At 39.5% G+C, this 13,226-nt stretch overlaps 2 protein-coding genes across 3 annotated transcripts in view; one reads left to right on the plus strand and one right to left on the minus strand.

The window, feature by feature from the left end:
• The window catches only part of LOC120483562 (NLR family CARD domain-containing protein 3), a 73,924-nt gene that overhangs the window by 40,431 nt on the left and 20,267 nt on the right, over window positions 1–13,226 (minus strand). The gene's annotated exons all lie outside the window — the stretch shown is intronic.
• clstn2b (calsyntenin 2b) overlaps window positions 1–13,226 on the plus strand; it is a 75,477-nt gene that overhangs the window by 16,363 nt on the left and 45,888 nt on the right. The window contains exon 3 of the mRNA XM_039678678.2: window positions 9,065–9,260. Coding sequence (XP_039534612.2) covers window positions 9,065–9,260 — 196 coding nt within the window. The remainder of the gene's footprint in view (window positions 1–9,064; window positions 9,261–13,226) is intronic.

Consider the following 13,226-nt stretch of genomic DNA (forward strand, 5'->3'; position numbering starts at 1 on the left):
TAGGAATAATATTGTGCTAGAATCAAGATTGCCATTATTTAATGATAAATTGTGCACAGGGAGCTGTAGGCAATGTGTTTTTGAATGTAATATTTATGTTAACGTTAACCCGCGCCCAAAGCCCCCTTCCCCACAATCCATGTATAGATAGAGAATATGGGAATTTGTAAATATGCAAGGTACATTTGTTTTATCCAAAAACAACTCGCTAATAAAGTAGGCCTATAATCTAGGCTATCCGTGGGGGAGAAAGCGCCGTCCGAATTGGTAACCGAACGCGTCAAACACGTCGCGTCTAGTTAGATGCTTGAATCTTCCGCAGCCCGCTCAAGTTCAAATTTTTCTACCGAGGAAGACTTTCGCGGCAAACGAGTCACCCAATTCGCGACGCCCGGCGCGAATGATGCGTCTTCGCGTCTTTGCATTGACTATGAATGTAATCTGATATCGCAAGTAATTAAATTCACGTTCTGTGTGAACACACCATTAATGCATAAGCCAACATCATGGTCATATATTTTGAAAAAACACAATATACTCTTCAAATACTCGCGTGCAAAACACTTATTTCATTCATTAACATGTAGACTACAAACGTTTACATTCGTAAGTAACACGTTTCTAATTGTTGATGCACAATTTGTAGCAATTCTGAAATTCAGTTAAAAGTAAATTTCTTGACCAAAAATGCAATAAATGATAATGTGTAGGCCTAAGTACAAAAAATAAGCTTACCTCTTCTCAACGTCTTCACATGTGCTGTGAAATAAAATGGCTTAAAATTTTTGTCTGGATAGGCATCACGGGAAATTGCATATCACGTGGCTAATATAGTTACTTAAAATGATATGCTAGATTTACTTAATTTTGACTCAAGTTGACATGCCTTATGCATTTTTCATTTTATTTATACATACATTTAAGTGCACCTAGTAACTTATATTTTTGTGTTACACACACTATATATTTTAAGTAAACGTTGAAAAGTTATGAATACTTAATTTTTTATGTTTGATCCAATTACTTTTATAAGTAATGGTTGTTCAGCCAACGAATCGTTTTTTAGAGTGTATTCAGTTTTTGTAGGCATCTAGTGGACCGCATTTATCAAGAATACAGTAATATTGTGAAAAATTAATGCAATTTTAAAAAGCTGTTCTCTATTTGAATATGTGTCACATGATCCTTCAGAAATCAGTATAATAAGAGAGATTTTATTTTAGATATCATTATCAATGTTGAAAAAAGTTCATATTTTTTATAAACCGTGGTACTTTTTTAGGATTCCTTGATGAATAGAAAGATCGAAAGAACAGCATTTATGTCTTGATTAATTGATCGCGTCTTTGCCGGAAAAAAATCGTATTAACCCCAGAGTTTTGAAGCACAGGTAATGAGAGACACTGAGAATGAAGAATATCCTGATGGAAATTCATCGGTAGAAAAAGTGAGAGAAGAAACAGATTGTCTGAGGAAGACTGGAGGAAGAGATACGAGCTGGAATTTTTTTCTTCAAGGGTTTCCTCTCTCTCTTTGAGCTTTGTGTTCAGCTGACAGCTTATTGGAAATACTGGAGAGCATGTCAATCACGTGACGTGTGTGTGTGTCCTTTTAGTGGCCCTACCTACAACCTGTGCTCCATACTGATGTGCTCCACACTGATTTTTCATTCCTCTATATATAACCAACGCGGTTTTGGTTTGAAAACACTTGTGCATGGTCATCTCTATATCCATATTTATATGTATAATCAGAGCATATTGAACCCTGGCAGAGCATAAATAAATATATATATATATATATATATATATATATATATATATATATATATATATATGAAGAGTTCAGATGCAAAAGCCTCTAAATGCCATTTGAAATTTTCTTCTTTAATGATGATTTTTATCAAACTTGTATATTTAAGTTCAGTAATTTCACTTAAATATCATTGCCATTTAAGTGAAATTACTGAACTATACAAGTTTGATAAAAATCATCATTAAAGAAGAAAATTTCAAATGGCATTTAGAGGCTTTTGCATCTGAACTCTTCATATATACACTCTAAAAAATGCTGGGTTGTTTTAATGTAATGTAAAAATTTAACCCAACGGCTGGGTTAGTCCATATTTGACCCAAAGTTGGGTTAAAACAACCCAGCATTTTTTTATGGAAAACCGAGGGGTCTGTTTACATCCAAACACACCAGCTGCATCATCTATAGGTTTGTACGGCTCTCTGAAAAACTTCATACATATCTCTCATATCCCTCCACGCTTCTCTCATAATAAAATAATATCAACTCAAATCAATATTTCAAGTCCATTTATTTATTTGGCAAGATAATGTCCAGTTTCCCTTCTTTATTGCAAAATAACCCCCCTCAGCATGACACAAGACTGGTCAAGTCACCCTATCTGGGTTTATTTCGCAATAAATGACTCGCATTTAACATTCATCTCACGTGATACGATCACAAGTGGTCAGCCGAGACAGACTGCTATTTACACTCTAAAAAATGCTGGGTTGTTTTAACCCAACTTTGGGTCAAATATGGACTAACCCAGCCGTTGGGTTAAATTTTTACATTACATTTTTAACCCAACATTTCGGGTTTGTCCATATTTGACCCAAAATTGGGTTAAAACAACCCAGCATTTTTTAGAGTGTATGATTAGCATTAATGCATCGCCTCTGACAGCTTATGATTGGATTTTATGAAAACATCCCTCACATTTACATTTCTGCATTTAGCAGATGCTTTTATCCAAAGCAACTCACGCAATAGAAAAGCAATTTGTCACAGAAAGGGCCATTCACACATGCATTAAAAACATTGAACAGAATGAAACAAAATTCACATTTATAAAAACATAGTTAAAGCACAGCGCAGGCTAAATGCAAGAGTATGGCCTCTCACTACATCAGTGCATCACTACATTTAGATAAAAATTAAGCCAAAATAATTCAAAATACCCACACATTCTGAAAGCAACTTTTTTTCATATGCATGAATGCACTATTATTCATTTTTAGTCTTTTGTACTCGCACATGCACAACGATAGCAGTGAAAGATTTTGAAATATTATTCAACAAAAGGATTGCTGCTTTTTGCCGCATCTCATTCGCACTTTCTCTCTCTGTTGTTTTGTATACGTGGCGAATGTGGGATTATTCTGAAGATGAAAGAGAGGAGAGATGGAGAATACTCTTATCGGTGTCGGACAGCAGTGCTGTGTTACTCACAACACACACACACACACACAATAATAACTAGATTTTACAAAAAGTCAGGCTGTAAAACTCGCCTGCACAACTCTAGGGTGTTGTGGGTGGCTGTGAGCATCTTGATGTCCATTTTCTATAGTCTTTTGGGGGTTGCTAAGGTGTTGCTAGGGTATTGTAGGTGGTTTCTTACTAGCCAAAGTCAAATTACATCCCCACAAGGACTCAGTGATGATGTCAGCTTGACTAACATTGTAAGTGGACTTGTTTAATGTTTAATGAATCTCTTCTGCTTACCAAGGCAGCATTTATCTGATCAAAAATACAGTAAAAAGTAAAACCGCAATATAGTGAAATATTATTTAAAATAGGCTAATTGTTTTCTATCTGAATATGAAGAGTTCAGATGCAAAAGCCTCTAAATGCCATTTGAAATTTTCTTCTTTAATGATAATTTTTATCAAACTTGTATATTTAAGTTCAGTAATTTCACTTAAATGGCAATGATAATTACCTATTAATTGTTATTTAAGTGAAATTACTGAACTTAAATATACAAGTTTGATAAAAATCATCATTAAAGAAGAAAATTTCAAATGGCATTTAGAGGCTTTTGCATCTGAACTCTTCGAATATTTTAAAATGTAATTTATACTGTAATGGCAAATCTGGATTTTTAGCATCATTACTCCAGTCTTCATGCTGATTGGTTGCTCAATTATTAATTAATGTTGAAAACAGATAATAAAGAGTTTAAATAGAAATCTTAAAGTATTTTTTTCTGTACTTATCCCAAACTTTGTAATAGTTTTTCAAAAATGTTTACACACAGTTTTTGAAACTTTGGCTCTATTTCTCAAAACTCTACACACAAAACACACAAACACGCAAAACATCAGACATAGCAAAAGCAAACACTTCTTTCACAACTATTTTAATTCTTCTAAAAATGCTGTTTTTGTGTAGAAACTCTATACACACAAACATAAAATGATTAGCCACATACACAATAATACACACATTTGTGTCTTTTGCTCATTTAGTGTGCAGTGGAGTTACAGGAGAGTGTCACAAGTACATCTAGTATGTGCACAAATACACTATATACAGTATGTACACGCACAACTGATGTATGTGTGTGACTGTGTGTGTATACAGTATATGTGTGTGGTGTGAATACACACAGGGCGTGTGATGCGTCAGTGCAGCAGTGTTGGAGTAGGAATGCTTGTAGTTAGTGCATGCTGCATGCTGCCTCTGCTTGCCTTTCTGCTTTCAGCTACTGCCACCGGATAGCCCTCTGTTTTCAGGGGTGAAAAGAGGAGCCGAGTGTGTAAGCCTCCTCAGCCGGTACATAGCCTCTCCACTGCCAAGATCTTGTACACGCCTCCTCGCGGCACACATGGTAACTGGTCCCTTTGAGGTTCCAGGCTAAGTTGTACGGGATCTCGGAGCAGCAGTGGGCCCCAGAGACGCGGCATGCAGGCCCATCGGTGTATGGAAATGCCCTGATTCCCGTTAATCCCCCCCCCCCCCCAAAGTCCTGTGGCGATGTGGAATGGTGGTGGACACAGGCCAAGGATGTGGCTGGGAGTGTCTAACCAAACCATGCACACAGGCGGCAATGGAGTGATGGTCGTTAGGACTGCAGGATGGAGCAGTGCGTCTTTTCGGCAGCTTCCACTGTGACTGAGCAGCTCCACACTGCTCACCCCTGGAATGGGGAAGGACCTGGAAAAGGTGGTCCAAAAATTGTCTGCTCCTCATACTCCGGACGGTAAGCCGCAACCGTCGGAGCATCCCCCCTTGCGGTCGAAAACTCAAAGTGAAAAAAAAGTTAAGCATTGCTTCGTGGAACGTTCGCTCACTGCTGGACCTGACCGAAACTCCTGATAGGCCCCATCGCAGGACAGCACTGGTGGCCCTGGAGCTCGCAAGATATAACATCGACATAGCAGCGCTCAGTGAGACCAGACTACATGGGGAGGACTCCCTGACAGAGGTTGGTGCTGGGTATACCTTCTTCTGGAAGGGGGTCCCCGAAGGCACTCGCCGTAACCATGGAGTTGGCTTTGCTGTAAAGTCTAAACTGCTGCAGTGCATTCCGGAATCCCCCATCGGCATCAATGAAAGACTGATGACATGGCGCATTCCCCTGGCAAAGGAACGCTTCGCCACTCTCATCAGTGCATATGCTCCAACACTTGATGCCGAGCACAACGTCAAAGAGGATTTCTACAGAGCTCTTGATGCCATCTTACAGAAAATACCGGCTACAGACAAGCTCATACTCATGGGAGATTTCAATGCTAGAGTGGGCACGGAGCACCTGGTATGGAGCAAAGTCATTGCCCAGCATGGTGTGGGAAAAATGAACCACAACGGGCTCAGACTCCTCTCCCTCTGTGCGGAGCACCAGCTAGTCATTACTAACACCATCTTCCAGATGAAGAACAGGCTTAAGACCACCTGGCAGCATCCCCGCTCAAAACACTGGCATCTTCTTGACTATGTGATTGTCCGTCAAAAGGACAGACAGGATGTCCTCATCACCCGTGTTATGCGCGGAGCTGAGTGCTGGACTGACCACCGCATGGTCAGATCCAAACTACTCATGAGCATTCACCCCCGTGGCCCAAGGACAGCTCCTAACAAGAAACTCAACTGCACAGCGCTGAATAGCCTCACCACCAAAGACAACCTCCGACGTCTCCTTGCTGAAAACCTCAACAAGATCCCTGAGGAATCAACCGACTGGCCAGCTATGTGCCAGGCTATTCACAGCGCAGCCTCAGAGGCACTAGGCCAATCAAGGAAACACCATCAGGACTGGTTTGACTGTAACTCAGCTGAGATACAATCACTCCTAAAAACTAAGCATGAGGCCCACAAAGCTCTCCTGTCCTGCCCCGGATCTCCCACCCTTAAAGCCACCTTCAATGCTGCAAGAACAGCAACCCAGCGAGCCCTCAGATCTATGGAGGACACCTGGTGGGTACAAAAGGCACAAGAAATCCAGAACCTGGCAGATTGCAATAATATTCAAGGCTTTTATGATGCCATCAAAGCACTGTACGGCCCCAGGAAGCGGGCAGTTGCCCCAGTCCGATCAGCTGATGGCACCAAGCTCTTCAAGGACCGCCACGAGATCATTGCCCGTTGGGCAAATCATTTTGAAAATCTCCTCAACCACATCAACCCTGTTGACCTACATATTCTGGATAATCTTCCAGACCTGCCACCCACCATACATCTGGACACCCCACCACTCTACTCAGAACTCCGACAAGCCATTGCAGGGCTGAAGAACAACAAAAGCCCTGGACCCGATGGAATCCCTGCAGAGGTTTTCAAACACGGGGGATACATCCTCACGCGTCGCTTGCACCTCCTGATCCAAAACATCTGGGAACATGGGACCCTCCCACAAGACTGGAAGGATGCTAACATTGTGGTCATTTTCAAACAGAAAGGAGACCGAGCAGTCTGCGGCAACAGCCGCGGGATATCTCTTCTATCCATTGCAGGGAAAGTCCTGGCCAAGATCATGCTCAGCAGATTGGTTGAGCACATCTCGGAAACGGTGCTTCCGGAAACCCAGTGTGGCTTCCGGAAAACCAGATCCACAACAGACATGGTTTTTGTCTTGAGGCAGCTGATGGAAAAGAGCCGAGAACAGCACAAAGACCTTTACGTCGCCTTCATCGACCTCAGCAAAGCTTTTGATACCATCAACCGTGAACTGCTCTGGAAACACCTCTCCAAACTTGGGGTTCCACCCAAGTTTCTCACCATCCTAAAGCAGCTACATGATGGGATGCAAGCCAGAGTCCTTATGGGAGAACTCCAATCAGATTCTTTCGAGGTAAATGTTGGGGTGAAGCAAGGCTGTGTCTTGGCTCCAGTGCTCTTTAATATTCTCCTCTCTGCCATCACCTGCCTCTTCCACCGTGTAATGGGACATGAAGACGGTGTCCATATGGAATACAGACTTGACGGAAGCCTTTTCAACATCCGTCGGCTCCAGGCCCGTACAAAGACAACAACACGCAAAATCTGTGAGCTTCAGTATGCTGATGACTGTGCTGTCTTAGCTCACAGCCCGGACTCTATGCAGAATGCCCTTAACACAATATCTAGTCTGTACCAATCCTTTGGCCTACAGGTCAACACCCAAAAAACCGAGGTCATGTTCCATCTCACCACCCCCGCTTCCACATCCCCCAGTTTTCACATAAATGGTGTTCCACTTAAAACAGTGGACCACTTCACCTACCTTGGTTCCACTCTGTCCTCATGCTGCTCCCTTGATGTAGAAATACACACCCGGATAAATAAAGCCTCATCATCTTTTGGACGCCTACGCAGCAGGGTTTTTGAAAACCGTAACCTGAAGATTAGTACCAAGGTTGCAGTTTACAATGCGGTGTGTCTTACCACTCTGCTTTACGGGGCAGAGTCATGGGCCCCATACCGCCAGCACATCACCACCTTAGAGGCATTCCATATCCGTTGCCTGCAGAAGATTCTCAGCTTGTCCTGGGAAGATCGAATCCCCCATACAGTCATCCTAAGTAACACTAACTCGATCTGTATGGAAGCAGCTGTGGCCAAAAAACATCTGCGCTGGATCGGGCACACCATACGTATGCCTGAACATCGCTTGCCCCGCCAGGTCCTCTATGGTCAACTAATGGGTGCAAAGCGGACTGCTGGAGGGCAAAAGCGGCGCTATAAGGACTACACCAGGGACATCCTAAAGCGAGCGAACATCCCCCTTACGCAGCTTGAATCTTTGGCACTCGACAGATCTGCTTGGCAGGTCACCTGTGCCTCTGCAGTCTCACAAATACACCAAACCAACCAAGACCGACGATCCGAGAGGCGCATCAAGAGACATCAGTGGGTGGCTGGCACCCCCCTGGCATCTGGTTTCCCTTGCTCCATCTGCGGACGAGTGTGCGGCTCAAGGATCGGACTCAATGCCCACGAGAAGTGGCACCAGCGGCAAGGTCGCTGAACCCAACCCCCCTCCTACCCCCACCCCTGGAGCAAGTGTCATCATCGAATGCGATGGACAGCTAAGAGAGAGATACAGTATATATTTACATATATGTGTAAAAATACATGTACATGCATATGTAAATATCTCTCTCTCTCTCTCTATATATATATATATATATATATACACACAAATATATATATATATATATATATATATATATACACACACACATATAGGATTAATTGGTCATCAGTAAATGATTGTGGGAAATGAAACAAGAGCTGTTAGTTTTAAGTGATTTGTCTAATGTGGAGAGTGTTTTGAATATATTTAACATTATTACTGTTTTTACTGTATTCTGATGAAATAAACGCAGCCACGGTGAGTTAGACGCGTTTATGGGTCAACATATTTTAAATTCCTGTCCAGAAATTTTGTTCTATTCATTTCCTTACCCCTAACTTAACTCTACCCATAAATGATGGGGAAATGACCGGCGAATAACACTAGAAGCACCAAACCCTGACTGTAAGACTAAACTTGACATAAACTGTAAACTTGTCCCTCAAATCTGATTGGAAAGTCGTTCCAGGATCAACAAAGACCTAAGAACATGAAATCAGGTTCTGCAAGAGGCTTACTTCAATGTATGTCCATTTATACTGACATTTCAAGGGTAGAAAAACAATACAGAGCTGCATAAGGTAAGAATTTGCCCCCTTTAGATCTTCTCTAAAGGCGTCACTGTGAGATTAAAAAGAGCAACAATCCCGAGATTACAGTCAGAGAGGCTGATGAAATGAAAGTCCTAATCTGTGGTCTTGTCTCTGTGTGTAGGTGAAATCTGTGGCTTTCACGTACAGGGTCTCAGCGCTCCGTTCGTGGCCGTGGTCCTGAACAGCACGTCAGGAGAAGGCCAGCTGCGGGCACGGGGACCGGTCGACTGCGAGAGCCACAGAGACTTCACCTTCATCATTCAAGCGCACGACTGTGGCACGGGGCCGGAGAGACGCGGGGAGAAGAGATCACACAAGTCAGTGTGTGTTTAAATCAATGCATGTTCTCCAACTCAGTGTGAATCATATTTGCGAGGGAATGTTTTTGAAAGCAACACTGTGAACTATTTCTCAAATGATTCATCTGTGCTTGACTCACCTCTCTCTGTTACTCACAGTTTCTTCTTTTAAAGATTTTTATTTTTTCCTCTTCGAGAGGTTCCCTGTACCTGCTAATGGGCAGTACTTTTTAAATATATATTTATACGCAACCATTCAAAGGTTTGGGTTTGGCAATTTAAGGTTTAGAAAAGGAGTCTCTTCTGCTCACTAAAGCTGCATTTAGTCAACAATAGTACAAACAGAAATGTTTTGGAATATTATTGTAATTTAAAATAACTATGTTAATATATTTTTTTTAGTAATTTATTCCTGTAATTAAAGCTGAGTTTTTAGCATCATTACTTCAGTGTCAGATGATCCTTCAGAAATCTTTCTGATTTGCTGCTGATGAAAATGTTTAAAACAGTTCATGCTTCATATTTTTAAACTGATACATTTATTTTACACTCTAACAAATGCTGGGTTGTTTTAACCCAATTTTGGGTAAAATATGGACAAACCCAGCCATTGGGTTACATTTTTAAATTACATTTTTAACCCAATGTGCAGGGTTTGTCCATATTTCACCTAAAATTGGGTTAAAACAACCCAGCACTTTTTAGAGTGTAGGATTCTTTGATTAATAGAATAAAAAAACAGCATTTATTTATTAATAAAGATATTTAATAATATAAATCCTTATTTACTTTTATATCTATATGATTGATAATGCGATATATTTTATTAAACATAACATTTATGAATTCATATAATTCGAATTGGTCTGCAGCGTATTGGCAGTCAGTCGGTGTTCAGAGTCAGACTCAATAATCTTCAATAAATAAACCATATTGAATCTAGTAATCAGGCCAAATCCATCCAAAGTTGCAAATTTAATGTAGGCGGAAATATGGAATATCATATTTGAGAATAAAGCACAGTTTCCATCTCATGTGTTCAAGAGAACAAAAATTGCACAAAATATTAATGCTAAAAATGCAATCAGGGAAGAAACAGTGGCTCTTTTCCCCTCCGTCATAAATGACTTGTGTCTCAGATGAAACAATAAACACTCATGCTATCTGGCGTTTCGGATGCTGATGATGTTTGGGAATGCAATCATGTGAGACGCTTCTTGGGAGGGAATTAAACCAAATCGCTCTCCAGAATGATCAAACAGTGAAACTGATCCACTGGTTAGTCCAGTTACACAATCACATCCTCTGTTTTTTATTGCACATCAATAGATTTATTTGGTAAATATGTTTCCATCGTAGCTTATGCATTTATGCGCATCTTGGTGTTTCCATCCAGAGTTTATTTTTAATGTGCTATCCCAAAATCTGCATAAAAATAGGAGGATGAAAACATAGTTAGAAATGCGTACAAACTTTTACTGCACTATACTATCCTACACTCTTAGAAAAAATGGTTCATTGGGGTTCTATATATGAAGCATAGGGTTCTTTACAACTCCAAAGAACCTTTTAGGCTAAAAAAGGTTCTATAATGTAAAGAAAGAACCCTTTTGGCTCAAAGGTTTTTTATAGGCTATTATTCATTCATACATTACATGATTCTGTGCTATTTTGTAGTTGCAATTAAATTATTGTTTATTAAACTGTTGTAGTAACTTAATTTCACATTTTAATCATGCTGATTTTTGGAGGAGAAAAACTGAAATGGCACTTTTTGTGTGAGATTGATTAACTACATAAAATTAAATAAATATATACTTTTTCTAACCCATATACACTCAAAAAAATAATCTGTTGAACAAACTTAATTAAAATTAAGGTTTTCCACGAAATTAAATTACATTTTTCCATCAAATTTAAATTAGTTTGAAATAATTTGTTGTAATCTTGTTGTATGAATTTCAATTAATTTAGTCATTCCTACTAGATAAAGTTTTGTCAGGTTAATTGCATTTCGTTTTGTCCTGCCAAAACTAAACAATTCACCAACATTATAATTTTAGTTATTTTGACTCTATGGTCACTTCTAATGATAGACACTTCTAGTGTTCAATTGAATTAAACCATTTTTTACATAGTAATATTATATTACTTGTGCAGGACTGTGAGTGAGGTTTATACCCACAGCCTGAACAGGAGGTTTAAAGCACATATAGTATAATATTGATTGAGTCTAAACACAATACTGACCCAAACACAGCCACCACTCTTCTGCATAATGGTAACCACAAAATTCAAAAACATTACAGAAAGTACTCTAAGTTTCTAACATAACTGAACATAAAACACTAACATTAACTAACAATATCTTTCAATTTACTGAAAAACACATACAATAACACTTTTTCCATAAATTGACCCTCTTAATGCAGTCCCTTGCAAAGCATGCTGGGAACTACAGATCCACTGCCCAGTTAGATGTCAACAACAATGATTCATGTAGATTTCACACAAATGAATTAGGTTGAACACAATTAATTTAAGTTGTGAGTGACAATATTAAACAATCATGTTACTTTTGCTTATTTTAATTAATTATTTTAACAAGAGGCCAAAATTCATTTTTTGAGTGTATCTTGAATTTTGTGATCATTCGCATGCATTCATAAATACATTTTAGGGTCTTGATGTTTGTCAACTATATGAAATATTTAATCCGCAAAGGACAAAACAAATGATAATGAATGAACCCAAAAGGTTCCATATAGAACCTTTTTCCTGGTTACAAAGAACCCTGAAAGGTTTTTATTATTGAACCCTAAAAAGAGTTCTGTATAGAACCTTTTAGGGGTTCCAAATACGTAGCGCTGATAGAACCTTTTAAGATTCTATAAAGAACCTTTTCTTCTAAGAGTGTGGAATGTACCAATAGGATTTGTTGGGGGATACGGATATCGATTTTAACATTAACCGATTTCAATAACGATATTTGTCACTTACCTATTCAAACTTTTGTCATTAAAATAGATTACAGTTTTGATCACGTTTTAAAATGTCTAAGTTCAAAAACACACGCATTAAGGTTTACTAGTTTAAATCATTTTCATTGAACGTGGGTTTGATCCATTTATATCCACAAGTTTCCTACGCCCCATGAGGCCTTGCGTCAAAAGTGGGCGCGACTTCCGGTTGGAAGTAAACAAAGCGCGATTTGACATGCTTGACACTCGTTCATTCAACAGTTGACAGTCATTCAAGTTATAGCGATCCAAACTAGCTAACGATGTGGGAACACAACCTCAACGAAATTCAAAAGGGTGAAATAACAGTACCTTTACCCTCCGCAGTAGTTGATTGGGAGTATTATAATAACATTATTAATAATCAATACTCATCAAGGCATGGTGACAGACAGTTGTGCGAGCTGACAAACAATTAAAATAAAAAATACACACTTAGTCATTGTGCTTTGGAGTTTATTCAAAATTATAAATGAATGTGCTACTTGAATACATTAACTGGCACATTTGGTATTCTGTCAACACAGGCTTTGATCCTGAGTTTAGGTGTAACATCAGTAGTGAACAGCCAAACACATGCTGAGAGAGTTTATAGAATATTAAGAATTTAAACAAATGTACACAGGAAGATTCGTCGTCTTTTGGGAGGTGATGGAAACTACAGTCGTTGGCAGGATCACTCTGATTTCGTTTTCAGCTTATGTTCAAAACAATTCCGTTTAAGCCACTAAATTAGTTTAGTCCAGCTATACATACAACCGCGAACAGCACATGTTGTCCCTGAGCTCCGTAACGACATCTCTCATAAAGATTTGCGTCTTTAAATAGTAAAATAATTCTCCGAAAAACAGCTAGCCTCTTCGCTAACTAACACACAAAATACCATTGGAATGCTACTTCCGCCGCGTCACCGGAAGTTTCACCCACTTTATTTTTTACAGGAGCGCCCCTCGGAAACTTGTGG

The sequence above is a fragment of the Pimephales promelas genome, chromosome 16 (genome assembly GCF_988280905.1).
Source record: "Pimephales promelas chromosome 16, fPimPro1.hap1.1, whole genome shotgun sequence".
In the NCBI taxonomy this organism is placed as follows: Eukaryota; Metazoa; Chordata; class Actinopteri; order Cypriniformes; family Leuciscidae; genus Pimephales; species Pimephales promelas.